General features: G+C 39.4%; 2 protein-coding genes across 2 annotated transcripts; one reads left to right on the forward strand and one right to left on the reverse strand.

The window, feature by feature from the left end:
* Nucleotides 1-3,484: 3,484 nt before the first annotated feature.
* Nucleotides 3,485-12,638, reverse strand: LOC122668624 (probable protein phosphatase 2C 80). The gene is made up of 5 exons (XM_043865164.1): nt 12,498-12,638; nt 4,791-4,897; nt 4,301-4,658; nt 3,941-4,090; nt 3,485-3,781 (listed from the first exon to the last, which is right to left on the reverse strand). Exons 1-5 carry the CDS (start codon nt 12,636-12,638, stop codon nt 3,485-3,487), a joined length of 1,053 nt encoding a protein of 350 aa, XP_043721099.1.
* A 1,528-nt stretch (nt 12,639-14,166) lies between these two features.
* Nucleotides 14,167-14,823, forward strand: LOC122668625. Its single transcript, XM_043865165.1, has one exon. The coding sequence runs from the start codon at nt 14,167-14,169 to the stop codon at nt 14,821-14,823; it is 657 nt and encodes a 218-aa protein (XP_043721100.1).
* The last annotated feature ends 12,665 nt before the right edge of the window (nt 14,824-27,488 follow it).

Here is a 27,488-nt window from a genome sequence, read left to right on the forward strand (position 1 = left end):
ATTTTCGAGTGGTGGGAGTTGGTCGGTTTTTGCATTTCTTAAGCAGATTTCCTTTCCAATGCAAAAATAAAAGCGCCCAAAACAAAAATAAAGATTAAAGAATGTGATCGCGTGACTGCATGGGACCTGAGCGTGATGAGTGTATGACCCGCCATGGATTTAGTTCATGGTATCGGATCGGACCGATATCAATATCGATACCAATATCAGCAATATGTATTGTTCTGTATTGGAGATTTTTGTCCTCAGATCATGGTTCTGAATCTCGGATCGGATCGGCCGATATTGTTTGGATCGGATCGGTATTGGTCGAGGCCAATCCCGAGATTAGACCGATACAACAAGGTTTGACTGGATCGTTCCCTGGATCGGTCGATCCAATCCGATCCTTGACCGATCCGATTGAATTTTTTTTTTTCAAAGTTTTTAAGTTTTTTTTATATTATCTTGATCGATATTGACCGATCCCAATCGATTTCTGATCGATCCGACCGAATAATATCGGCCAATCCGATCCCGAGATCAAAACACCCACCAACTTTGGCCGATACATGATCCGATCCACAAAAAAACAATTTTGGGAGTTTTTTGACCGATCCGATCCCAATTCGAAAAGGTTTTGGCAATGACCGATACTAGATTTTGAACCTTGCCTCAGATATATGGATACTAGTTAGGTTGCAATAGGGTCAGGTTGGGCTAGGCTTTTTAAAACCCAAACCCAACCCTACGTCTCATGAGCTAAACAAGCCCAGTTCGATCCTGACTTAGGGTCTGAAAATCCAACCTTAACCTATTTTTAGGGTCGGGCTAGACTGACCCTGATTAACCTTGATTATGAGAAGAGGAAGGGAGATGCAGGAATTGGGTTAAACCGGGGAGAAGATGAAAAAATAAAGAAGAAAGAAGAAGACAGTTCTGTATTGGGCTCAACACAAAGCCTCAACCCTGACCTGGCCTAACCCACCATCAAGGTCAAGATATTTAGCCCAGGCCTTGTTTAGGCTCAGGGTGGGTTCGGGCCAACAAGACCAAACTTGCATCCCCCTAATACCAACATTAATTTGACAATTTTACCTTCTGTTCATTTTATACCACTGATTTAGTATCAACTTCGTTTTGCCAAAAAAAGACTAGGTATCAATATCGGTGTCAACCGATACCATTATAGATTAGCCGATACAATCCAATACACGAATTCCTATACTTTGTGAGTTGTGAGTTGTGACCCGCTATCTCGTCTCTCTTGCCAACATTTTGGGACCCACTGTAACGGTATTTTGGATATGGGATACCTAACATGCCACGTGTCTCATGAATCTGGTTGAAAAAGGGTTACTGATCTTGATTAGATGGTTTAATTGCTTGATATCGTGGAATCAAATTGGTCCTTGGCAAGTTGAAGTGGTCTTAAACCTATTAATTGGGTTATGTAGTATGTTACTTAGGGATGTAAATGAATAGTCAAAATTCGTTTTCGTATTTGTATTAGTATCCATTTAGCACCGTTCGAATCCGTTCGAAAGCTAAATGGATGCGGATACGGATAGACTATAGTTGTCCAAAAAGTTATATTTATATATAAACGGATAAAATATCTGTGATCTGTATCTGTGTCTGTATCCGTTTACTACTATCCGAATCTGTCGGAAAACTAATCGAATACAGATGCGGATAGAGCACTATCTGAGCTGAATCCGATCCGTTTACATCCCTAATATTATTTTATTTTTATTTGGAGTGGGACTGTTCACTCATGGAGTCATGGGTGGGAATCCTGAAACAATTAGGAGAATAGTTAATTCGGACATTGAGAGGAAGGCAAGTCATTTTGACATCCATGGATTCCTTTCACTTAGTTAAAAACAAATAAAACAGTTTTTAAAAAATTAAGAATTGTTTAATCTAGTACTTAATATAGTACTTATGTGAAATAACAGAGAAAATGTGACTTTGGACGTGTTATTTATAGAGCTCTGGTATAGGCTGATATAGGTTTAGTAAAATACAAAGGAACTGAAAGCAAGGGAGTGGTGGAGCAAGTGAGCAACTAGCTAGGCTTGATCTCATCACACCATTATTTGGAAAGCCATGCCATGTGGCAAATTTGGTAGGGTTGGATTTTTTGGATTTGTCAATATCATCGTATACCCATACCCAAAGCTTTAAAGACAGGTAGACCAAAATGTCTCTTATAGGGATGTAATTTTGGCCCTGTCAGCCCGAGCCCACCTTGAGCCTGAACAAGGCCTGGACTAGATTAATTTTCAAACTTGAGGACGGGTTAGGGTTGGGCTGGGCCAGGGTTGAGGCCTTGGGCTGAGCCCAACCTAGTCCAATCCGGCCCTGTATTAGGTTATGCTTTACCTTTTTATAATTTTTATTTAGACTGTCATTGTCTATTGAATGAAAGTTTGACAAAGTATTTTAATATTTTAAATTTTTTGATTAAATTGTAAAATAACATCTCAGCAGAGGCGTTCATTTTTTATAGAATTGTGACGCAAAGTTGTATGTGTTCAAGATGTGATGTCAAACATGTGTTTATTTTATTTTATTTTTTTAAATACATAGACCCAGGGTCAATCAGGATCAATCTAACCCTGACAAAAATCAAGGTCAATCAAGGCCAATCCGGCCTAGTAAGGCAAGGTTGGGCCTGGACTGAGATATCTCAGCCCGACCTCAGGGCTGGGTTGGGCTTTGGCTGAGCTAAGCTAAGGTAAGAGGATTGGGAGTTGGTCCCAACCCAACCCAGCCCAGCCCAGCCTTGTATCACCTCTAGTCGCTTACATGTCTAGTTTCAATCAAAACAGTTGCACAAAATAAAAGAGATTTCTTCAAAATGAGAAGATGGTTTTCAACAAGATGCATGGACATACATGGGATGATAAATGAATCAATTTGGGTGTTCTATATATCGGATACATATTCAACCTAAACCATTCCCTCCACTGGTTGAAACTTCCACATAATCCTTTCATGAAGCATAGTTAGATTTGCCACCAAAATAACCTTGGATATGATGTGTGGTTCAACTAGAGAAGGAAAGTCTAAAGAACTTAACTCAATAGAAGCTTTGAAAATCAAAGGGGAAAATATCATACATGGTAATGGAAATACATGCGAAAGGCCACCAAATGCATGCATGACCTATCAAGAGGTTTCTCAATATTTTACCATGTTTTTTGGAATTTTAGAAAAAGTCTGAAACACACAGCTTCAAACTGTGGAAACATCCACGGCTAAATATGTCACATGTCTAAATTTTTTTTTAAGCGAAAACCCCATGAAGGGGGCGAAATTTTATTCATCCTCAAGGGGGAAAAATATATATATTACAATAGACATGTCTCAACTATTAACAATCAGCAAAACAATACATTTGATCATCAGTGTATATTTCCTTAATTGGGTATTCTTTCATCCTTTCCTTATTATTTATTTATTTATTATTGAGTGATACGTGGGATATTAATCAAGCCTAGGATGATGATGGAACAACATAGGCAACTACAACTGTGATGTCATCTTTCTTGCCACCAGAATGGTAATAACCAGCCATCTCTGTAGAGACTGAGAAGGGACTAATTTTATCGCTGTCTTTGGAACTCATCTCTGCATTTTCAGCAATCATCTTAGCCAAATAGTATGGATACATCCCTATGCAAGCAGTGAATAGATTTACTGTCTCTATTATTTCTTCTTGGAATAGGTTATCAAATAGTCCATCAGTCCCTGCAACAATCACATCTCCTTCTTCAACTTCAACTTTGAACTCCTGTAATTCATATATGTATATATTCAAATTAACCAAAAAAGACCAGTTAATTAATCAAGTAACTCGAATAATAACAGAAATTGGTTTCAATTCCAAAAAAGTATATTTATATAAATTCATTCAATTCAATTGTGTAAATTAAATAATAAAAATACTTACAAAAGCTGCAGTGGGATTGTCACTCCGAGGGTGTTTCCCAAGTTGAAATGGGCAATTGAACCGGCGTTGTTGCGAGGGGGAATTGTAGATTAGTTCTTCCCCTCTGATCAACAAGAACCCACTGTCTCCTACACTTGCGTAATGTAAGCACTGTAACCGGGCCCAAACGAAGATTAATGGAAGAGTTTAATTAATAATACAAGGTTATTGATCAATAGTAAAGATAGTTAAAACAGATTATTACAAATGAATCAAACAATTAATAATGGACATTAATAAAACCCTAATTAAACCCTAAAAATCATTAAAAAAAAAAAAAAAAAAAAAAGAGGAAAAAAGAGAGGAACGCTACTAGCTTACGTTATCATCATCTGCCAAGGCTAGGATACAAGCAGTGGAAGAGCCTTGAGCATTGGTGTTAGAGAAGGCCTCTTCGAGTACAATCAATGGATCCACACAATAACCCTTATTAATGGGTGCATTTTGGACTGCCATTACAGAATTTGACATGAGTTCCCGAGCATATTCTCCGGCATCAATTCCCTTCTTAGCCCATGATCCCACCCCATCAGCCACACCAAACACTTGCTGCTCTTCACAGATGAAGTGGGCATCTTCCCCTTCAGGTTTAAACAAATTCTCCTTCGGTAGGTAAGAAGAACCCATCAGCAGCTTCAACTTCCTCTTTCTTGGAATAATAGAAACATCATTAATAATCCTGCAATTAACATTGTTTGTGACACAGATCATCGATCATCATCATTACTTAAAACGTTGTAGAACTAGCTAGCCATTTTAGAAGATTTTTTTTAGGGTTTTTACAAAAACGGAGAAGTTCTAACGTACGTACCCATGAAAAGGAGTTGCTGGAACTGAGGAGTCTGAACAACAAAGGCGACGAACCTTTGATGGCCTTTCATCATCGACTACTACGGTGCTCATTCTGAATATATCCTTCTACATCAACAAAAACAAATTTCTTAGAGAGCGAAAAGAAGTAAAGAAAACACAGGTTTTTGAAATCCCAACCACAAAACCCTAACTAAAGAAAATCAGTTTTGATGTCCGAAGTCCGAACTACTAAACCCTAACATGGTCATTCGAACTGATTCTGGAACTGATAAATATCTATCTAAAAAAACAAAAGATGGAACAGAAACGAAAGAGAAAGAAAGAAGATTTGTTACCTTTTTTGGTTATGCTACTTTCACTTCTCGCTACTGCTAATTAAGACGAATAGAAAAAAATAGAAAGCGAGAGGTGGAACTATGGAAGTGGAGGTAGTGACTAGTGGACTCTCTTAATTAAGTAAGAATTCAAACATGTAAAAGATGTAAAAGATTTACTTGCGTTGCTGGATTGAGTTTGCTTTTTTCTCAAGCTATTGATTTTTTACCGTTGATTGTTATAATAAACGAATTGAAATTGACGGTGAGGATTTTGTACACAGTTTTCCTCCATGGATCAACACTAATTATTAAGCGTGTATTTAATTCTTGCAGGTCTTAAACAAAAATTTCTAGTCGGTCATGGACTGGGCCATCCGGCCATGGTATGGTACTTTGGCAATTAAGGACCTGATTCTATTCTTAACCCCTCCTATAATTCATGTGCCTTGAAAAGGTTCAAACCGGCCCATAAGGCAAAGTATGTAGTCTTATTTATTTATTTATTTAATGGGAAGCAGTTTTCTGTATGGGCGTGTGGCCTATGCCAGCACTCCCATGTGTCTATCTCTCTCCTCCTTAAAATAAGGGGGCAGAGGTGTCTTTTCACATGGGGAGGAGAGAGATAGACTCATGAGAGTACTGGCGTAGGCCACACTCCCAGACAGAGAACTTTTTCCCTTATTTAATTTAGGGAGAAAAGAATGCTACCTGGTTGCGTGGTGTACTCTTGTATCTAAACATTGTGCCACATGAAATGACCACTATATGCATGGAAAGGCAGAAATTTCTGATGGTGCGATGGTCATTTTACGTTGCCCTGTGTCTAGGCACTGGTCATGCGACCAGGTAGCGTTCTCTTTCCTTATATTAGTTATAGGTGCTGGGGATCATAAATGGGTCTAACAGAATACATCATATAGGAATTACATTGTAAGAGAGGGGTGGAGGGAAGGGGGCTCATTACCGGTGGTCTTCAAATATGTAGGCTAGAACATATACCTTTACTTTGCATATAGGCTTCTTGCATTCTAACTCTCATCTGTAAATTAAAGGCAAAATGTTTTGTGTATGGATGTGCATGGTGGCCAGTTGCACACGATGTCTTTGAATGGAAATAATATGATCGAAATGATCAAACCCCTCTATTTTATGAATTGTCATACGCCGCCTTTATACGGTTGTGCACGAAATGCTCCCCCTTTACTAAATTTTTAATATTCGGGAGATTACTAAATAAACCTCGAAAACTTGACGTATATTCTTTTTAGAATTTGGATACAATTTGGCCAAATTGCCCAAATTTCTTTTGAGGTAGGGGGGGCACTATCCCCTGCTCTTGTTTCAATTTTGGGTCAATAACCATTTATGATTGAATGATGTAAACTTATGAAAAATTTATGAATACCATGCAATATATGGTGGGCCATCTAATTGAGGTAGGGGCTGAAATTTGATAGTTGACGGCCCGATACAAGTGATCTTCTTTCAATTTAATGGTTTGGACTTCGGATTGCCTCACTTACCATGCCACACGTAGGGTTCTCTTCTAAGGCTTGGATGAGTTACTTCATTTTGTTACTCATGGGCCTTATTTATTTTTTCTCCTGTTTTTATTTTTGTTTATTTTTCTTAAATTGTGGCGCACACATGCACATAAACCTCCACCAAAGGGAGTGTACACATTCAAATATCTAGACTGATTTATGTCTTCGACAATATGCATTTTATAAACTAATATATTGAATAGGATTAAATTCAAAAAACAAAGATTTACATTTAGGTTATCCTGTTAAATAAAAGTATGGGAAAAGATTGGGTATGCTAGTAATACATCGTATGCTAGCACCCTATGTATCTATCTCTCTTTCTCCTTTTGAGGGGTAAGGGAGTCATTTCAATGGGGGAATAGAGAGATAGACACATAAGGTGCTATGTTGATGTCCCTGCGTGTACAGGAGGGTGTGAAAGTAATGCCCTACCTCCCTGAAATAAAAAATAACATTCTATGCTGATGCCCTTGTGTGCCACGCTGATTCAAGGGCTACATGACCAGAGTGATCTCACGCTCTGTATTATTTTCATTTTATTTGGAGGTGGGAGGTAATATTTGGATCATATAATTCTTTTTGGACCAAGTTTATATGACCCACGAGGCCACCATGGAAGGAGAACCTGTTCACTCATGGGTGGGAAGAACCTTGAAACAATTGGTAAAATAGTTCGGACATTCGTATAGGGAGGAGGGCAAGTTATTTTGATATCCATGGATTCCCTCCTTCACTTGGTGAAAGAAAATTTGACTTTTTTATATTTTTTAAAGTACCAATACATTAAGTCCATTAAATCTACAATTCTTTTGTGACCAAAATGGTGAACTACGAAATTGTAAAAAAAAAAAAAAAAAACTACGAATTTGTAACCATTTTTAAAGTTTAAAATGCTCATTTCTCATATTCCCAAGAGTTATTTAACGTAGAGGTTAAAAAAAACAAGTTTTTAAAAAGCTTAATTTTTTTTTAATGTAGTACTTAATATAGTATTTATGTGAATTAACAGGATTTACGTCATTGAAAGAAAAAAATGTGTGTTATGCAAAATGAAAATTGCAAACAAAGTGGTGAACTAATGAATTATAATGTTTCTTTTTGCGCGCCCTTTTAAGATAATGCAACTTTTTCTCCAATAAAGGTTAATCTTGTCATTTCCATAGTTAGAAAATCAGGTTTTTTATTAGACTTGCCCTCCTCAAAACCTTGTGGCAAACAAGTCAAACCCGATGAGGATGAGTGACATTTTTTATTATTTTTAAATAAATTAATGATTATGCTTAGTTTCACAATAACTTGTGACTTATACTCATATCACGAAAATGTCATAGGCCTCCAATCTTAAAAGATCCCTTCATCTAGACCGTTCAACCTCAAAGCTAAAAACAGTTTGTCTTCTTCGCATCCCACCACCACAAGTTGCCGTCCATCACCATCCCCTTTCTCTTCCTGCCCTCTCCCTCTCTCTGGACCTCAAACTGGGTGCATGCAAATATAAGGGTGCATCCCAATAAATTGAGGGTTATATGATTAATCTTGGCTGAGAAATTCACCATCTGGCCATTCCAAACCATACCATACCTAGGTAGACTCAAGAGAGCCTTCTCTTCACAGGATCATGTTTGGAATTTTAGCAAAAGTCTGAAACACACAGACTTATAGTGTGGAAACTGTTAAATTAAATCTTTGGTGCAAAACCCCGATCACAAACCATACAGAGAAACCTAGAACACAATGTAACGAAACATAGAGAAAGGATTTAGGTGTACCTAGAACTAAGGGTGTCAATTGGGGCGGTTCCCGGTACTTGGGATGGGACGGTACCTGTACCGGTACCAAAAGTGTCAATCCCAGTACCGTCCCATTTACTTAACGGGACCAAACCTAGATCACAGTCCCGATTACTAGCGGGACGGGACGGTACCGGTTCCTAAACGGTTCTAGGCACTGTAGAAAAAGGAAGAAGTTTAATTGTTCCTAATGGAAAAATCCGATTGTGTTTTCCTCTTTGATTTTCCAAACAAAACCTTATTATCACACATGTTACTGTCACATGGTACTACTGAGTGGAAAAAAGAAAAACCTGGTACATGAAGTTGCTTGCAGGAAGAGAGAGTAGCACTGAACCAGGATTTTGAGAGGCGAGACTTCAAGAGCTGCGGCTGTCCCGTACCTAATGCATCATAAATATAATTCTTATATCCTATTTTTTCTCCCAAAAAGAAAAGATCTTATATATATTTTCTTTTCTAAACGGTATTAGTATGTCCGGTACCATTCCGGTACTTTATTGGTATTTCGGTACTGGTTCCGTTGGGAATCCAGTCCCAGAACCATCCCATCCCATTTATCATTCGGTAGCAAAATCAAATACCAGTACCGTAAATGGGACGGTACGGTATTGGGTTTTAGCGGGATGGTATTGGGACGGTTCCCAGTTCCGGTCCCAAATTGACACCCTTACCTAGAACTGTGCATATTTTGATGATGAATCACTTGTAAAACACCCTTGTCAGAACACTTTTGACCACGTTTTGACTTGTGTCTTCCGCAACAAGGTCAGGTTGGGCCGGGCTTTTTAAAACACCATCTCAACCATGAGTCCCCAAAGCTAAGCTCAGGCTCAACTCGATCCTGAATTAAGGTTTGAAAATTCAATCTTGTCCGCCCTCACGACCAGGTTTTTTAAAACCCCAATCCAACCCTGAGTCCCCAGAGCTAAGCTCAGGCTCAATTTGATCCTAACTTAGGATATGAAAATCCAACCTTAACCCGCCCTTACGGTCGGGCTAGACTGACTCTGATTAACCTTGACCATGCGAAGGGCAAGGAAATGTAGGTGTTGGGTTAAGCTAGGGAGAAAAAGAAGACAGGGCTGTACTGGGGCTCAACCCTTACCTGGCATGACCCACCCTCAAGGCCAAGGTATTTAGCCCAAGTGGGCTTGGGGTGGGTCAGAGTGGGCTCGGCCAACAAGGCCAAACTTGCATCCCTAATACCAACATCATTTTGACAATTTTATATTCTGTTCATGTTCTACCACCGATCCAGTATCAACCAAATATCATTAAAAATATATATATCAATTTCGTTTTAGACAAAAAAAGTAAAAAATTAAAACAGGTATCAATATCGGTGTCAACCAATTCAATCCAACACACGAATTCCTAAACCTTGATCTTAATTAGATGGTTATATCGTGTGATCAATTTGGTCCGTGGCAATTTGAAGTGGTCTTAAACCTATTAATTGGGTTATGAAATCTATTATTTTCTTTTTATTTGGGGTGGGGGTAATATTTGGATCATATAACTCTTTATTGGACCTGAGTTATATCTATCTATATATATATATATATATATATTTTGGTAGAGTCTTGACTTTTATATCACCCACGATGGAAAGAGAACCTGTTCACTCATGGGTGCGAATCTGAAAATAATTGGGAAAATAGTTCGGACATTGAGAGGAAGGCAAGTCATTTTGACATCCATAGATTCCTTTCACTTTTAGTAAAAAAGCACTTTTAAATTTTTTTGGTTTACCAATACATAAGTCCATTAATTCTACAACTCTTTTTATGATCAAAATGGTAATATTTTTTAAACTATTTCTTTTTTATATTCCCGAAAGTTATTTAAAGCACAGGTAAGAAAACAGTTTTTAAATAACAAAAAAAAAAAAATGTTTAATGTAGTACTTGATATAGTATTTATGTGAAATAATAGGAGTTACCCTCATTAAAGAGAAAATGTGACTTTGCACGCATCATTTATAGAGTCCTGGTACAAGCTATATAGGTTTAGTATCATACAAAAGAACTGAAAGCAAGCGAGTGGTGGAACAACTAGCTAGGCTGGATCTCGTCACACCATTACCTGAAAAGCCATGCCATGTGGAAAATTTGGTAGGGTTAGATTTGTTGGATTTGTCAATATCACCGTGTACCCATCCCCAAAGCTTTATAGACAGGTAGACCACAAAGTCTCTTATAGGGGTGTAAGTTTGGCCCTATCAGCCCGAGCCCTCCCTGAGCCTGAACAAGGCATGGGTCGTATTTTTTCAACCCTGAGGGTGGTTTAGGGTTGAAATTTTCAGACCCTAGGTTAAGGTCGGGCTGGGCCAGAGTTGAGGCCTTGGGCTGAGCCCAACCCGGCATGCTCCTATATTAGGTTATGCTTTAGCTTTTATAATTTTTGTTTAGACTCTAATTGCCTATTGAATGAAAGTTGACAAAGTATTTGACATTTTAAGTTTTTGGGTTAAATTGTAAGATAACATCTTAGCAGAGGTTTTCATTTTCTATAGAATTGTGATGCAAAGTTGTATGTGTTCAAGATGTGATGTCAAGCATGTGCCTATTTTTTTTTAAAATGCATAGAATCAGAGTCAATCAGGGCCAGCCTGACCCTGAAAAAAATCAAGGTCAATCAGGGCCAACCTGGCAAAGTTGGGCCTGGACTGAGATATCTCAGTTGGAGTTCTGAGCTGGCTTGGGTTTGGGCTGAGCTAACCTAAGAAGATTCAGTGTTAGCCCAGCCCAACCCAGCCTTGTTTCACCCCTAGTCTCGTACATAGTTACATGGAGTTTCAATCAAAACTGATCCTACCATGTGACAAAATAAGCATAGAAAAAACTCAAGACTAAAAAAGCTGCATGGGCTATCAAGAGGCTGCGTGGACATACATGGGAGGAAATGTCCTTCAACATAGATCATTCCCTCCACTGGTTGAAACTACCACATAATGCTTCCATTGAAGCATAGTTAGATTTACCACCCAAATAACCTTGGATGGGTAATCCTAACTCGACTCGATAGAAGTGTTGAAAATTAGGATTCAGATCCTCTATTGCCGCACTGCCCGGTGGGATCGTGTTGCCCAGACATGGTGAGGCGTGCAATGACTGCCTTACCCCCACCCGGACAAGGCGATTGGACAGGGGTAAGGCGGCCATTGCACACCTCACCGTGTCTAGGCAACATGGTATTGCCGGGCAGCTCGACAGTAGAAGTTCCAAATTGTGAAAATCAGGGGGTGATTACCATACATGGTAAATTGGTAATGGGAAATACATGAGAAAAGCCATCAAATTCATGGTAAGGGGTTCCCAATCTTCCCAATGGTTAGCCGCCAAATCATTATTGAGCTTCATGGCAGGATCCACTTGTTTTTTATATGAAATTTAGATGTGAGATCTGTGACATTGGGTACCTCGTAGATACTGTTTCTCCAATTTTAGTGCAATAAGAAAGGGGAGTAAAGTCAATTTAGTTAGAACAATTTTTTACCAAGTGGCATGTTAGATGACCCCAAATTTCGACAATAGGGTAAATGAAGCTTCGAAAATCCAGGGGTACCAAGTGGATGCACACTAAGTAGTGTTTGGTATGTATTCTTAGAATGCATTCTAGGTCAATTTCACATTTTAGAACGATAAAAACAATTAATTTTATCATCTGAGAATGCAAAATCTTACCATAAGGGGTTTCCCAATATTGCCATGTTTTTGGAATTTTAGCAAAAGTTTGAAACACAGCCTCGGAATGATGAAACACCCACAGCCAAACATGCGGAATGTTCTTTTTTTTACGTAGAAACCCCCCAGATATGGGGGGGCAAAATTTTATTCATCCTCAAAGGGAAAAAATATATATATGACAATAGACATGTCTCAACTATTAACAATCAGCAAACAATACATTCGATCATCAGTGTATATTTCCTTAATTGGGTACTCTTTCATTCTTTTTTTATTTTTTATTTTTTATTATTGAGTGATAAGTGGAAAATGAATCATCACCGCTAGGATGATGATGGAACAACGTAGGCAACAACTACTGTGATATCATCTTTCTTGCCACCAGAATGGTAATAACCAGCTATCTCTGCAGAGAGTGAGAAGGGACTGATTTTATGGCAGTCTTTGGAACTGATCTCTGCATTTTCAGCAATCATCTGAGCCAAATAGTATGGATACATGCCTACGCAAGCAGTGAATAGGTTTACTGTCTCTATTATTTCATCTTGGAATAGGTTATCAAATACTCCATCAGTCCTGCAACAATCACATCTCCTTCAACTTTAACTTTCAACTCCTGTAATTCATATATATATATATTCAAATTAACCAAAAAAGACCAGCTAATTAATAAAGTAATTTTAATAACAACAGAACCCACTGTCTCCTACGCTTGCGTAATGTAAGCACTGTAACCCCAAATTAAGAATGATGATGAGATTATAAGAATGATGATGATTGGCAAATCATGATGGACACTAAACCCTAAACCTTAAATTACCAAAAAAAAAAAAACCCTAAACCCTAAAAGTCATAAAATAGTGTGGGGAAAAAGATCTCTGTCTGGGAGTGTGGCATACATCAGCACTGCCATGAGTCTATCTCTCTCCTCCCCATGTGAAAAGACATCACTGACCTTATTTTAAAGAAGAGAGAGATAGACTCTTGGGAGTGTTGGCATAGGCCACACTCCCGGACAGAAAACTGCTTCCCAATAGTGTGAATCAAAGAGAACTCTGCAAATAACTCCGAAAAGGGAAAAGGCCAAGGGTGATAAGTCAGGTCCGTCAGCGGGAACAAGGTTTGCCGTTTGTCATGGTGGCTACAAATGTCTTGATGTTGAGGTTAAGCTTCACACAAAGTTATCCTAAAAGGTCAATAAGAAGAACAAAATTTATTATTAATAAAGAAAATGATCTCAGAAGATCGCAATATAAAAAACGGATACGATTAAAATATTAGCATCGAATAAAATAAAAAACACCCAGATGCAGAGATGCAGACATCATATATAGATTTGTTTTGATTTCTTTTTGAGACTCGGATTGAAAGTTGGAACACGTATGAATCGGACAATGGAGAAAGCAAAGGAAAACCAAGAAAGAAAATGAAAGAGAACAGGTATCCATAGCGACCAAAATTCTCATATATTTTTATCCTATATGTCGATCGATCCCTTTTTCAATAATATGAGAATCTTGGTCGCTTATAGATACATGCCCTCCTCTTTTCCAAACTCAACAAGCGACTCGACTCAGTCATTTAGAGATCTTCTTCTTCTTTCGTCTACTTATTAGCTGTCTATGAGATGGCGCTGAGTCAATCCGGATATGTTTTTATCTTGTTTCTCAATTAGTCCTTGGACACCCTGTATCCATATCTGTATCTTCTCTTTTAGGTAAGGTAGAGATAATTGGTAGATATAATTGCTCAATCTTAGGAGCTAATTGTAGAGCAAATTGCTCTCTTCTTTTGTATATAGTTACCTTCCAACCTTAATGAAAGATATTCAATTCTATTCCATTCAAATCTAGTTTAATATGGTATCAAAGCCTAAAACGATCCAAGCTCTCTTTTCCAATGGCAGCCCCACCTCCAACCTCCGATCCCACTTCCCCTACTATCTTCATAATTCCGATCAACCTGGCACCCCCTTGTCACCCAACTACTCACGGTGACAACTTTCCAACATGGAGTCGTGCTATCACCATGGCCCTTCAAGCGAAAAACAAACTCGGGTTCATTGATGGCACCATCGAACAACCTACCGATGATTACGTTGATCTTCTGCTGGGAGGCGCGCAACTCCATGGTTACCTCTTGGCTTATTCATTCCACGATCCGTCCATTGCCAATAGCATTCTATGGACCACCAATGCACGGGATGTTTGGAACGATCTCGGCGATCGCTTTTCTCAACAAAATGCCCCCATATTTGAGATCGGGCGTTCCATTTCAAATCATTCCCAAGGGACTGATTCAATTTCAGCATACTACACCACCCTCAAAGCCTTCCGGGATGAGCTTTCTTCATACCGATCGCACTTGCCTACATGCACTTGCGGTACCATGACCACCATCAATGGGTACGTTGAAACCGATGCTCTCATCGATTTCCTTCAAGGCCTCAATGACTCTTACTCTGCTGTTCGAAGTCAAATACTTCTCATGGATCCCCTGCCAACAATGGCCAAAGCATATTCCTTACTTCTACAAGAGGAACGACGGCGTTCATTACATGAATCTCGTCTGTTCCACTCAATCAAGCCGCCATGCACGCTGACACTCTTCTTCTCTTACCAACAACAACAGCAATCGTCCTCCACGCCGGTTCCAAAGGCAACAACGGCCTCACTATCACTGTAATTTAGCAACATGGATGGCCACTCCGACGGTCGATGTTTCAAACAACATGGGTATCCTTCCTCTCGTTCTTCGCGGTTACTCACTGATGGTTCCCACTTGCAATTCGTTAGTCGAGGCTCTCTCAAACCGCGGCTTCGCAATACCGCACTTGACCAGCCCATTTGTGCACTTGTCTTAGTCAAGCGACTGCGCATCAACCTTTGCTCTTCCCACACTCTCGGTAGAGCAGATACATGACTTCTTTCTCTCCTTGGTTGGTAATCCTCACCCATTAGCCAATTTCGCAAGGTACTTCTCTTGCATTGCCTTCTTCATTTTTTTGGATCGTTGATACTGGGGCAACAGATCATATGGTCTCAAACTCTAATTTATTTTCATCTCATACCCCATCCAAATCCCCTTCTTTTATTCGTTTACCCAATGGATCCAATGCCCCAGTCACTAATGTTGGAACAATTCCTTTATTTTCCAATATTACTCTCTCAAATGTCTTACACGTTCCTACTTTTCAATACAATTTGTTATCAATTAGTAAACTCACTGCTGAGTCTAATTGTTGTGTTATTTTTCTTCGTGATTCATGCTTGTTCGGGACCGGTGACGAAGGCGACTTTTGCGACGGGTAAAAGACATGGTGGTCTCTACTTATTGGAGTCCTCCTTCCCATGGCTTCCGCAACACCCCTGGTTCACATTTTGATCTTTTTGCAGCGCCTCGGCCATCCCGCATTCTCCATTTTCCATAAATTGCAAACTATGGACAATAATATTTTTTTTCTCATAAAGGCACATGTACCGTGTGCCCACTTGCAAAACAAACTCGTTTACCATTTTCTTCTAGTATCATTTCTACTACATCTAGTTTTGAATTAATACATCTAGACATTTGGGGTCCTTATAGTACCCGCTCCTTTTCTGGTGCTCGTTATTTCTTAACCGTGGTGGACGATTACTCACGTAGCACATGGGTTTACTTAATGACCCATAAATCGAGAGGCAATTTTCTCATTCGTAATTTTTTCAACATGGTCAAGACCCAATTCAAATCCTCCATTTGCCAACTCCGTTCGATAATGCACGGGAGTTTTTAACAATGAAACCAGCACCCTTTTACATTCCTTGGGCATAGTGCAACTTGATCAGTTGTGTTGACACCCCACAACAAAATCTTGTTGTGGAGCGCAACACCGCCACCTCCTTAACATTGCCCGCGCTCTTCGTTTCCAAGCCAATCTACCCTTACAATTTTGGGGAGAATGTGTTCTTCTTTGCTTACCTAATCAACCGTTTACCAACTCCGTGTTACATGACAAAACACCCCATGATATCCTTTTCAACAAAAAACCCATCTTCTCTCACCTTAAAGTTTTTGGATGCCTTTGTTTTGGCGAAACACCAATATCAAACATAAATTTGATAAGCGTGCTTCTCCTGGCATATTTGTTGGGTACCCCCTGGACAAAAAGGATTCAAAATTTATGACCTTTCCACCAAAATCATTTATGTCTCTCGTGATGTAGTATTTCATGAAACCATTTTTCCTTACCAGTTATATTCATCTCCTACCACCTACCCCTCTTTTGTGTTTCCTTTACCTCCCTTTGAAATCGATAATGATACGACACCACCTACCTTCACTCCCATTGCTCCAATTAATGCCACCAACCCAACCGGGAATACCCCACCCACTTCTCCTTCTCCACCCCCTGCCCCAATCCCTTCTACGCGCCCCTTGCGCACTCGTCAAAAGCCCGAGTTATCTCAATGACTACTACTTGTCTATTGCCCAAGCGAATTCGTCTTCCTTGTTGGTCAAGGACGTGTCACCCTCTCACTTCTTCCTTAAGTTATCATCGGTTCTCTCCATCACATTTATCTTTTCTCACTGCACTAACTGTCACCACTGAGCCTACCAGTTTGCACAAGCAATGAAACATCGGGAGTGGCGAGACGCTATGAACACTGAGATTATTGCTCTAACCAACAATAATACATGGTCTCTTGTTCCGTTACCCGCCCGGTAAGAAAGCTATTGGATCCAAGTGGGTCTTCAAAATAAAACGAAAGGCCGATGGTTACGTGGAACGATACAAAGCTCGTTTAGTTGCTAAAGGATACACAGATTGAAGGCCTTGATTACCATGATACATTTGCCCTGTCGCTAAACTTGTTCTTGTCCAGGGTTCTTCTTACTATTGCGGTAGCTCATGGATGGCCTCTTCATCAATTAGATGTCAATAATGCCTTTTGCATGGGGATCTTCATGAAGAAGTATACATGACTCCTCCACCTGGTTATCGTCAAAAGGGAGAACATTGTTTGCAAATTACAAAAGTCTTTATATGGCCTCAAACAAGCATCACGAAATTGGTTTTCAAAGTTATCCACCGCTCTACTAAGTTTTGGTTTCACTCGGTCTCGGGCTGACCACTCATTGTTCATTCTTCATCGGCAATCAGCCTCGGTCTTCGTTCTTGTCTACGTTGACGACATCCTCATAACCAGATTCGGATGCTACTTTACTTCAAGATATTAAAACCCACATTTGCGGTCAATTTCACACAAAAGATATTGGAAATCTGAAGTACTTTCTTGGCATAGAGGTTGCCCGTTCTCAACAAGGTCTTTACCTTTGCCAACGCAAATATACTCTTGATATTCTTAATGATTGTGGCATGTAGCGCCGACCGACCTATTTCCCAATGGAACAGAACCTCAAGCTTTCGATTCCACGGGGACCATTCTATCGATCCTTCACCTTATCGGCGCTTGGTTGGTCGCTTGATTTATCTCACATAACAAGACCGGACATTGTCTACACTGTCAATATTTTAAGTCAATTTATGCATCAACCTCGTCAACCACACATGGAGGCTGCAAATCGTTTACTACGATACTTAAAAGGATCTCTGGCCAAGGGATCTTCCTTCCGCCAAATCCGATCTTTGTCTACAGGCTTTTTGTGATTCGATTGGGCAAGCTGTCCTATGACTCGACGCTCTACAACAGATATTGCATTTTTCTTGGCTCAAGTCCGATTTCTTGGAAAACAAAGAAGCGGCTACGATTTCCGTTCTTCCGAAGCGAGTATCGAGCCATGGCGCCGCCACTTGTGAGATTACCTGGCTCTCATACCTATTACGCGATCTCGTTTACCACCAAAGATGCCTATTCCTCTTCATTGTGATAATCAGGCAGCCATACATATCGCTGCCAACCCGGTTTTCATGAGCGCACCAAGCACATCGAGATAGATTGTCATGTGGTGCGAGAAAAACTACGTCTAGGCCCGATTTGCCTTGCCAAAATCCCTTCGCTGATCAACTCGCGGATTTGTTTACGAAGTCCCTTGGTCGTGATCAATTTCAACATTTAAAGTCCAAGTTAGGCATTCGTGACCTACATGCTCCACCTTGAAGGGGAGTATTAGCTGTCTATGAGATGGCGCCGAGTCAATCCGGATATGTTTTTATCTTGTTTCTCAATTAGTCCTTGGACACCCTGTATCCATATCTGTATCTTCTCTTTTAGGTAAGGTAGAGATAATTGGTAGATATAATTGCTCAATCTTAGGAGCTAATTGTAGAGCAAATTGCTCTCTTATTTTGTATATAGTTACCTTCCAACCTTAATGAAAGATATTCAATTCTATTCCATTCAAATCTAGTTTAATACTACTTTGAAAATCTGTATCCCCTTTAGTTATAGTGAGAAGGTTGCTTGAGGAGTAGGGTTTGAAAAACCGGATCAAATAGGTAGTTTCTGTATGAAAATGAGGGTTAAGGAGTTTTTTCTTCCAATCTGAATCCCGATTCCGGGTTTTGCTCGTTTGGAGGAACCTGATGGTTTATTATACTAATCACCATTGAGCTCAACCCAAGATCTATATTGGGCTTGGGTTCAGAAATCTTTCAAACATGGGTTGGGCTTGGGTTGACCGAATTGAGAAGTGCAACTGTCTCAATTTGAAACTCGCCAAGCTTCAAATATTATGTTCATCTTGTGCTCAATCTCTTAAGCTTAAACCCGAGGCTGGCTTCTGGCTTGGGTTAGGGTTGGGTTTACCCTCTCGTAGAATTTCAATCGGTTGGTTTGGATTGGTTTCGGTATGAGAATGAGTGAGTCCAAAACATGATCCACGATTTTGGTTTGCTTTCGAATTCTTATTGGTTTCTCTTAACGGTTTACAACCGGTTTGGTTTCGGTTTACCATAAAATTATACAAAAAATTTATATGAATTTAGAACTGCTACCCATTTTTTTATCGGGTTATTTTGGTTTTGGTCCAGTTTTTTAGTTCGATTCAGTATCTTATCGGTTTTAGTACCATACGGTTTGCTTTCGGTATCACAAAACCTCAGCTTGAAACATGATCCAAGAAACTCATATTGATTTCTCGTTAAATTTCGGTCGGTTCAGGCTGGTTTTGACACCCCTACCCTCTCTCTCCATGAACAAGGTTGGGACTTGAGATCCTTCTTACGGATCATTATCGTCGTCCGTTCCCTGCCCTGTATAGTGGTCCAGTTCCTCTCATAAGGGGCAGGAAATGACAACCTAACCCCCTGCCCAAACACATTGCTTGAGGGAGGTTAAAAAGTTATGTGGAGCCCATTAACAAACTTGCACCCTAAAGGTGTATGTTTGGACCGCTGAGCCAAACCTCACCCTGAGCCCGACAAGGAATGGATTGGGCTTTTCAGCCCATGGAATGTGAGGGCTAAGATTTCTAGGCCTAGGATAGGGTCAGATAGTCTTATATGGAGATCACTGCCTTGGCCTCTACAGCCTACACACATGCTGGCCAATGGTTGCGCACACGCAAGCATCGCTTTGGGCGAGATTTCAGCTTTTCCATGCGGATAACATGGTACTTTCGTGCACTTCTGTGTTTAGGCTGAGGAGCCACGGGGGCCATGCGACCAGCTAGCGTTCTTTTCCCCTGTACAATTATACATAATTATATCATACATACGGTCAAAAAACATAGGGGCAGCTAGGACCAACCGACCAACCCGACCCATGTGGGATAGGCTGGGCCTCAATTATACTATGTACTCGTTTACTGCATAACTTCAAATACTTGAGAGTTGTACTTGGAACAAATCAAATTAATTTCTTGAAGGGAAATTGGTAAAACAAATTATTACCGAAAAAAAAAATTTGGTAAAACAAATCCCTATGACATCGATCGGCTAATAGAAACCTTATCATATTCATAGAATCTTTTTAAGATTTCAGATTTTCTAAAATGAGAGTGAATGGAAAGATACACACAGAACCTGGAAGGCGACCATCGATCCACCTTAACTTTGGTCGTTTATTTCTCGGCAAGAACATGTCCATTCCGTATGCAATCCCACCATTATCAACTGCTCCTACTATACTGTAAAAAATTTTGTAAACAGAATTCACATCACCGCAGTTGAATTAATTGGTAAATTGTTAATTTTTTTTTAAAATATGCTTAGCAAAGAAAAGAAGAAAACATGAAATTTTTAGAAAAAGAAGAAAGAGACACGCATAAACTCATAATAATAATAATAATTATTATTATTTTTTTGAGATAGATTTTCTCCATCATGCACCCGCATAAGATGATTCACCCACCATCCAAGGGTTCACAAAAACATATAGAGTTTTGAGAATAATAAATGCATGTCATCTCCGGCTCACCCTACCACCGTGGTGAAATCACATGATCACATCAACACTAGAGAAGGAATATTTTACATACTACGAAAAACTTAGTTCTTTGTCATTAAATTTTGGGATATAGCGGATACGGCGCTCTATACTGACCCTATCAAGCACATTAGAGCCGTGCATGATACGTGACAACGGTACCTCTTAGTCAGTCTATCAAATCAACGACATCAAAGCAAGAAAAATTCCAAATCAGTGAATGTGAATTAAGATAATACTCATTTTGGGATGATTGTAGTAAAATCATACCTGAACAATCATGGTTGGATGCCCAATGCACTGTAGAAATTATAATCGGTCTTAGCCTGATATTGTACCGTTTACTAACTGGTTGATCCAGTTTTGGGTTTGAACCGATGGATTCAAGTTGGACCTATCAGTGTTGGCCAGCTTTTGACACCCCATACAGAATAATGTCTTAAATCTAAGCAAATCAACCAAATTAAAGGAAATTAAATCTTGAAAGACCCAGTAAATATTGGAATTGCAGAATTTATAGAAAAGAAAACGGAGAAAAAAGTTTGATAAGTCATTTACTAAAATATTAAACCAAAGTTTGAGATTCTGAATTCATATCAGGAAAGATTACAAGATCATATGATATAAGTTCTTGAATAACAGTTTCGATCTGACCAGATTGACTTACTTTAGCTGCTCCACACAACCCTTGCTGCATCCGCTTCCTCTCTAGCTGGACCCTCTCTGCAACAACGAAGGTCTCTGCAACTACGAAGGTGACTCTATCTCTCTCAAGCAGAATCTTTGAGATTTCAGGGAGTTATTACTATCGGAAAATTCTGAAACGAAGAAGAAAACCCATGGAAAAGAAAAGGAAATCTAAAACCTATGTTTTTCCTTTATTTCTCTCTGGAAAAGAAAAAGAAACGAAGAAGAAAACCCAGAGGAAAAAAATAAAGAAATCCAAAACGCAGCCCCTCCCCTGCGTTCTTTCTTTTATTTCTCTCTGAAAACCTGCGTTTATTTTCCTTTATTTCTCTCTGAAAACCCCTGACTTCAGCCCCAAAAAAAAAAACTCTGGGCTTTGCAGTTTGGTTGTGGCCCTTTGCGAGCTCTTGCTTTGCTGGTTATTGGATTTCAGGCTTATGGACTCAGATGTACGTAGTGGCTGCTGTGGATTCAGTAGCAGAGATTCTGGCTCCCATCCCTATTCTCTTCTCCATCGATGGAGATCAAATTCGAACTTTTCTTATCCTATGCATGATAGTTTTCTATCTTCTCTTGATTCTGTTTCCTAGATAGGATTCTGCTCTTTCAGTTTTTCCTTCTGAATTCTTGTTCCTTAATTTTAGTTTCAATTCTGTTAAACCCTAAACCTTGAAATCAATTTCAGAATCCTACTTCAAGTAAACTTTTCAAAATCTGGATTTCTGAACATCAAATCTGATTCTTATACTTTTGTTGTTCTTGTTTATTCATTAGTTGAATTCAGTTCTGGAACCTAAAATACTGCCATTAGGACCCTGCTTTAGGGATCGTTTTCTTTTTTCAACAGTTGTTTTCCATCAACTATTGCTTTGATTCCCTAGAAGGCTACAACCGATGGGGTTGAACTTGGAATGATTAGAGGCTCTAATGGATAGGCTAAGTGCCTAAAATATTAAGGTTAGAGAGAAAGGATGTTGGAAATCAATAGAACACTTAGAAGAAATATGAATGAGAAAGAGAAGATGGAAGAAGGTTAGAGGTGAAGAATTGCCATACCAGCAAAACTCACAAAAGAACATTATGTTGTTCATCAAAATCGTGGGGCATGGTTCCCCAACTTGTAGTTTACATTTTGAAGGATAAATACATATTTAGTAAGCTTTTCCAAAAAAGCATTCTATTTGGACCCATAAGCTGCAACAGCTTTTCTAATTCTGCCTGTGTCATGTATGCTGGTCTTTCTCCTATGGATGCATTTCTTGGGTCTATTTGCATATGCATGGACACCCCCCCCCCCCCCCCCCCCCCCCCCCACACACACACATACACATAGGCTGGAACATGATTCTATCAAAATTCTATTTGGTAGATAATCTAGAAGGAAAGAAATGGAATGAACTAGGATTTTGGGAGGATTATGGATTAATAATGAACATAATGGCATTTATGTAATTTTTTTGTATAAAAGAAGTGATTTTATAAAATATTTGCCAAACACTGTTTATGTTCTTTTTTTGTTCGTGGAGCACTTCTGTAATAGTTTTACCAAACGTTATTTCTCTTTCACGAAAGTATTCTCACAGCAAGAAATCGAAAAAGAGTACTTCTGTGAAAAGAACATTCTCCCAGAACAGAAATGTTACCAAACGGAACCTAAGAAAAATAAACCACAGAAATTCCTGGAGGGCGAACCAACCATGCACATTAATTTTTGGTCTTTTATTTCTCTGCAAGAACGTACATGTCCAAGAACATGCAGATTAATTATCCCATATAATTAAAACAAAATGACCTCAGAAGAAATAATTGAGAGAGAGAGAGAGACGGTATCAAGAAATTCCAAGACTCAGATGCAGATGCAGACAAATGGATTTGTTATGATTTATTTTGCAGAGACTCAAGATTGAAAAATGGAATTGATGAGCCAATTAAGAAAATGGAAAGCGAACATGTATCCGTAGCAACCAAGATTCTCATATTAATTAATTATTCATCCCTCTTTTCAATAATATAAAATAAGAATCTTGGTTGCCTACAGATACATATTCGCCTTTTTTTCGAACTCAACAAGAGCGATTCCTTCACTTTATTACATCTTCTTCTTTAATAATCTCTGTATTTATAGTTATAGATGGTGACAAGGTTTTGATTATTTCAACTACACTGGAAAGCTATGGCGGTTGCTTGGGGAGCAGGGTTTGCAAAATCGGATCAAATAAGGCAGTTTCTGTATGAAAACTAGGGTTTAGGGGGGGGGGGTTTCTTCCAATCCGAATCCCGATTCCAGGTTTTACTCGTTTGGAGGAGGAGGGAGGCCGGTTGGTTTATTATACTAGTCAACCCAAGATCTATATTGGCGGTTGGGTTTACTCTCTCCCTCTATGACCCAGGTTGGGATTCGGGATCCTTCTTACAACCCAGTTAGTCCCAGACTGACCCCGTATATATAAATATCTATAACATATGTAAATCTATAATATACAATTATGCATAATTATATCATACATACAGTCAAAAAGGGGGTTGGGAGGAGGGGGAGAGAGAGCTAGAGCTAGCCCGACCCTACAGTTTAGAAATAGTAAAAAAATATGGACGACCAGAGTCAATCAGGACCCGACCCTCCTTGGCCTTACTGGGCTTGGGCTGAGATATCCAGCCTAACCTTGCGATAGGCTGGGTCTGGGACTAATTTAAAGGGACTTAGGGTTGGGCTTGGAATTTAAAAACTCAGCCCTGGTTACACCCCTATCTTACACTTACACCAATATGTGATACCACATTATGGTAATCCTGTTGGACAAGTGTGTGTCCATCAAACCCGGTTCGGTCCGGTTCAACCCGGTTCACCTTTGTATTGAACATTTATACATTTTAGTTTAATATTGTCACATGCGATATAAACTTTTTGAGCATTATGTGTCCGTAAGTTATACTTAAAAGGGTAGTCACGACTAGGGTTTGGGCTGGGCACCCTTATCATATGGTCGTCGCATTGGGTATGCCTAGACATGTGATGTCAGGGTACGAATGCGAGTGCTCACATGTTTGATGTGTGCATTGGCGAAGAATCTACTTTGTCGATTCCCTCATGTATTACTGCCAGATGTAGGAAGGGATAGACATGTGTCACCGACACCCTGTACCTGAGGGAACCCTGTCACTACAAAGTGTGATCGCATTCTTTGGTTCATCAATGACTGAGACTCAAGCGAGTCAAAGTCGGTGTTCTGGGAATGCGTGAACACTTTGTGAGTGAAGGAGTTATCCAACACGGTCACCACTGCCCGATTGGGGAACACCAAGATAGAGATTGTCTGTGCATGGTCGGATCAGAATCTGGATCCAGTACCATTTTGGAAATGGTTTTGCAAAATTTATTTTACATAAAATGATACATTATTTATAGTTATTTCAAATAAAGTGTTTTATCGAGTTTTGCGGGACCCGATCGGATGCACAGACGCTCTTATATGGACATGTACTATGGATTGGGGTTTGGCAGTACATGTGTACATGCTCTAGATTCCATAATGATGGTGTTGATTAGTGGGGGGGGTTGTATATGATAAATTGTTATCATATAGGGAGTTATTTGGAATTTGCTAATTTAATTGGCTCTTTATTTAATTAATGGATTTGGTGCTAATTGTGATTATCCATTAATAATTAAATAAAGAATCTAATTAATATTTTCCCTATTAGATTCTGCTTCTTCACCTGTGTAGCACTTTGAGTTTAAACAGAACTGCCAGACTGAGAGAGAGAGAGTCAGACTCTCACTAGGGCTCTATTAAATCTATCTAGGATTTAATTAAACCCGATTATTATAAATAGGGGACCATAAAACGCAGAAGAGAGAAGCTCTCCACGTTTTTGGAGCAGACATTCTCTCTCCTACGTTTTTGGTTTCTCTCTCTCCCTCTTGTGATCTCTCTTCTTCTTCTTGCTTCTCTCACCTGTGTTTGAGAGTTAGGGTTTGTGAAACCCTAGATCTGTGTTGAGGAGTTTGAGGGCATCTGGGATTGGCATGTAGAACCTTGGTAGCACCATTGGAGATTCAGATCTGTTTGCTTGGAGCGCTCACTGGAGGAAGAACCACTGTCAATTGGAGGAGCAACACTTGAGGCTCACCAGGTTAGCAGTTCTTTATTAATTCCTTCTGTTCATTGATTATTAATATTTATGGGATGCGAAAGAAACTCGAATCGATTAATTTCCGCTGCGCATTCGAGTATGGGACGGATCCCTCTTGCCATGTGATGACTAGAGATGTATTTTCTTTGTCCCTAATGTGTTCTATAATTGCGTGGGACACATGAGGGAAGGAGAAGCCCTATTAGGGATGCACTAGGGTTCCCATGGGAGACCCTAAAATTAAAATGGGGCACCCATGGGACACCATGGGATAACCCAAGGCGTGCAATACCCTAATTCTCAGTTAATTGGTTTCCCTAGGGAACCATGTTTTTATCCCTGGACCGTTGTTTGACCAACAAATCCAGTTTTGTAGGTCTACTAAGCACGGAGCCACAACCAACCTCTTTGTAACTCAACCAACCTCTGTGTAGCTCTTGATGTTAGAGAAGCATCTAGTGGAAAGACAATAGTTTTGCAACAGGATTACATGTCAAAGATGTAGGAGGGTTGAGTCATAATTTTTATCCTCTCAAGTGCGGTGTTGTGCACCTTTAAAGTGCATTGAATTTTTATCCTCCCAAGTGCAGTGGCCACCATCCGATGTACTAGGTAGTGAACTGCACTTGAGAGGATGAAAATCCATTGAGTCATGTGGCATGACACGAATTTTAATCCTCTCCAATTCCTAGACGTGTGTAGTGCGGCAGTGCCAGGTGGGGATGTCGATACCTGGCAGCTCAGGCATTCAATGATCCGGGTCAATGAGTTCGAACCGTTGGATCCGAGCTGCTAGGTGGTTTCCGGCATGACACTGTGTTCGAAGCCGTAGACCTTCAAACATCAATCGTCTTCCAAGATAAAACAATTGTATGGCATCTATAAGGGATCTTTATCCTCTCAGGTTCCCTGCCCAGTACAGTTCGTTCGATTCCTCTCATAGGGAGTAAAAATGACCACCTTACCCCCTACCCGAACACACTGCCCGGGTGGGATCCACCCCCCTCTTATTAGAGGCAGTAGGGAACTATACCAGACAGAGAACCTGAGGAGATAATTTTTCCACCTATAAGTAGTGCACTTGTTGTCTACTATGCACCTTCAAAAATCTCATTATTATGTCCTTAAAAATCTCCTAAAATTTATCTTCGGCAATGTTTGTATGATTTAGCTGTTTGACTACTATTTGAAAACAGCTAGATTGCCTCATTGATTTTACAGTTTTGAGTTTTATGTTCTTCAAATCCAAATTTGCAGTTTATTTAATTTAATATAATAATAATAATAAAAAAAAGAAACAAATTAAGAGAATACTGGTGATGGACTAGAATGCCTCATGGATTTTACTGCCTCGGCCCCAATAAACACTTCAAAACCCACCTTCACCGAGTCAGAAAGAGGCTGCTTTCCGATCCTCTTATTCTTTCATCGGGTTAGCGTAAGAGACGGTTAACTGTCCCTTTTACTACCATGTATCCTTGCAATCTATTCCAAGTGTCTTGTTTACCAAAAAAAATAAAAAATCTATTCCAAGTGTCAAATAATTTTTCTTCCAACCCTAATCCCCATTCTGAGTTTACTAGGCTGCAAAATAAGCTATGTTTGGTTACCAAGAAAAGAAAAGAAAAAAATTTAAAACTATAATAAGTGACAAAACGACACATAAACTCATCATTTTTTTTCTACTTCTTAGGATCGAGTTTTCTTTCACCTACGGTGAAGGAAGAATCCTCTCACAATAACTAACATTACCATGAATTGGCACAAGAGTCTAATCACATGATCACATCAACAGTAAGGAAGGGAATTTTTACAAACAAAGAAAAACTTTATTCCTTTGTTATTATGTTTTTATTGTCTTTTATTTTGTATCCATTTTCCACAACCAAACAAACCCTAATTAAGCAACAATGCAAATTTTTTTTACCTTCCAACATGTAGCTAGGGATGTAAATGAATAGCCGAAATATGTTTCCATATCTGTTTAGCATTATCCGAATCCGTTCGGATAGGCTATAGCTATCCGAAAAACTATATTTACATATAAATAGATAAAATATTCGATCCATATCCGTATTCTATCTGTTTAGAACTATCCGAATCCATTCGAAAGTTAATCGGATGCGGATGCGGATATAGCACTATTCAAGCCGAATCCGA

The sequence above is a fragment of the Telopea speciosissima genome, chromosome 7, assembly GCF_018873765.1.
Source record: "Telopea speciosissima isolate NSW1024214 ecotype Mountain lineage chromosome 7, Tspe_v1, whole genome shotgun sequence".
NCBI lineage: Eukaryota > Viridiplantae > Streptophyta > Magnoliopsida > Proteales > Proteaceae > Telopea > Telopea speciosissima.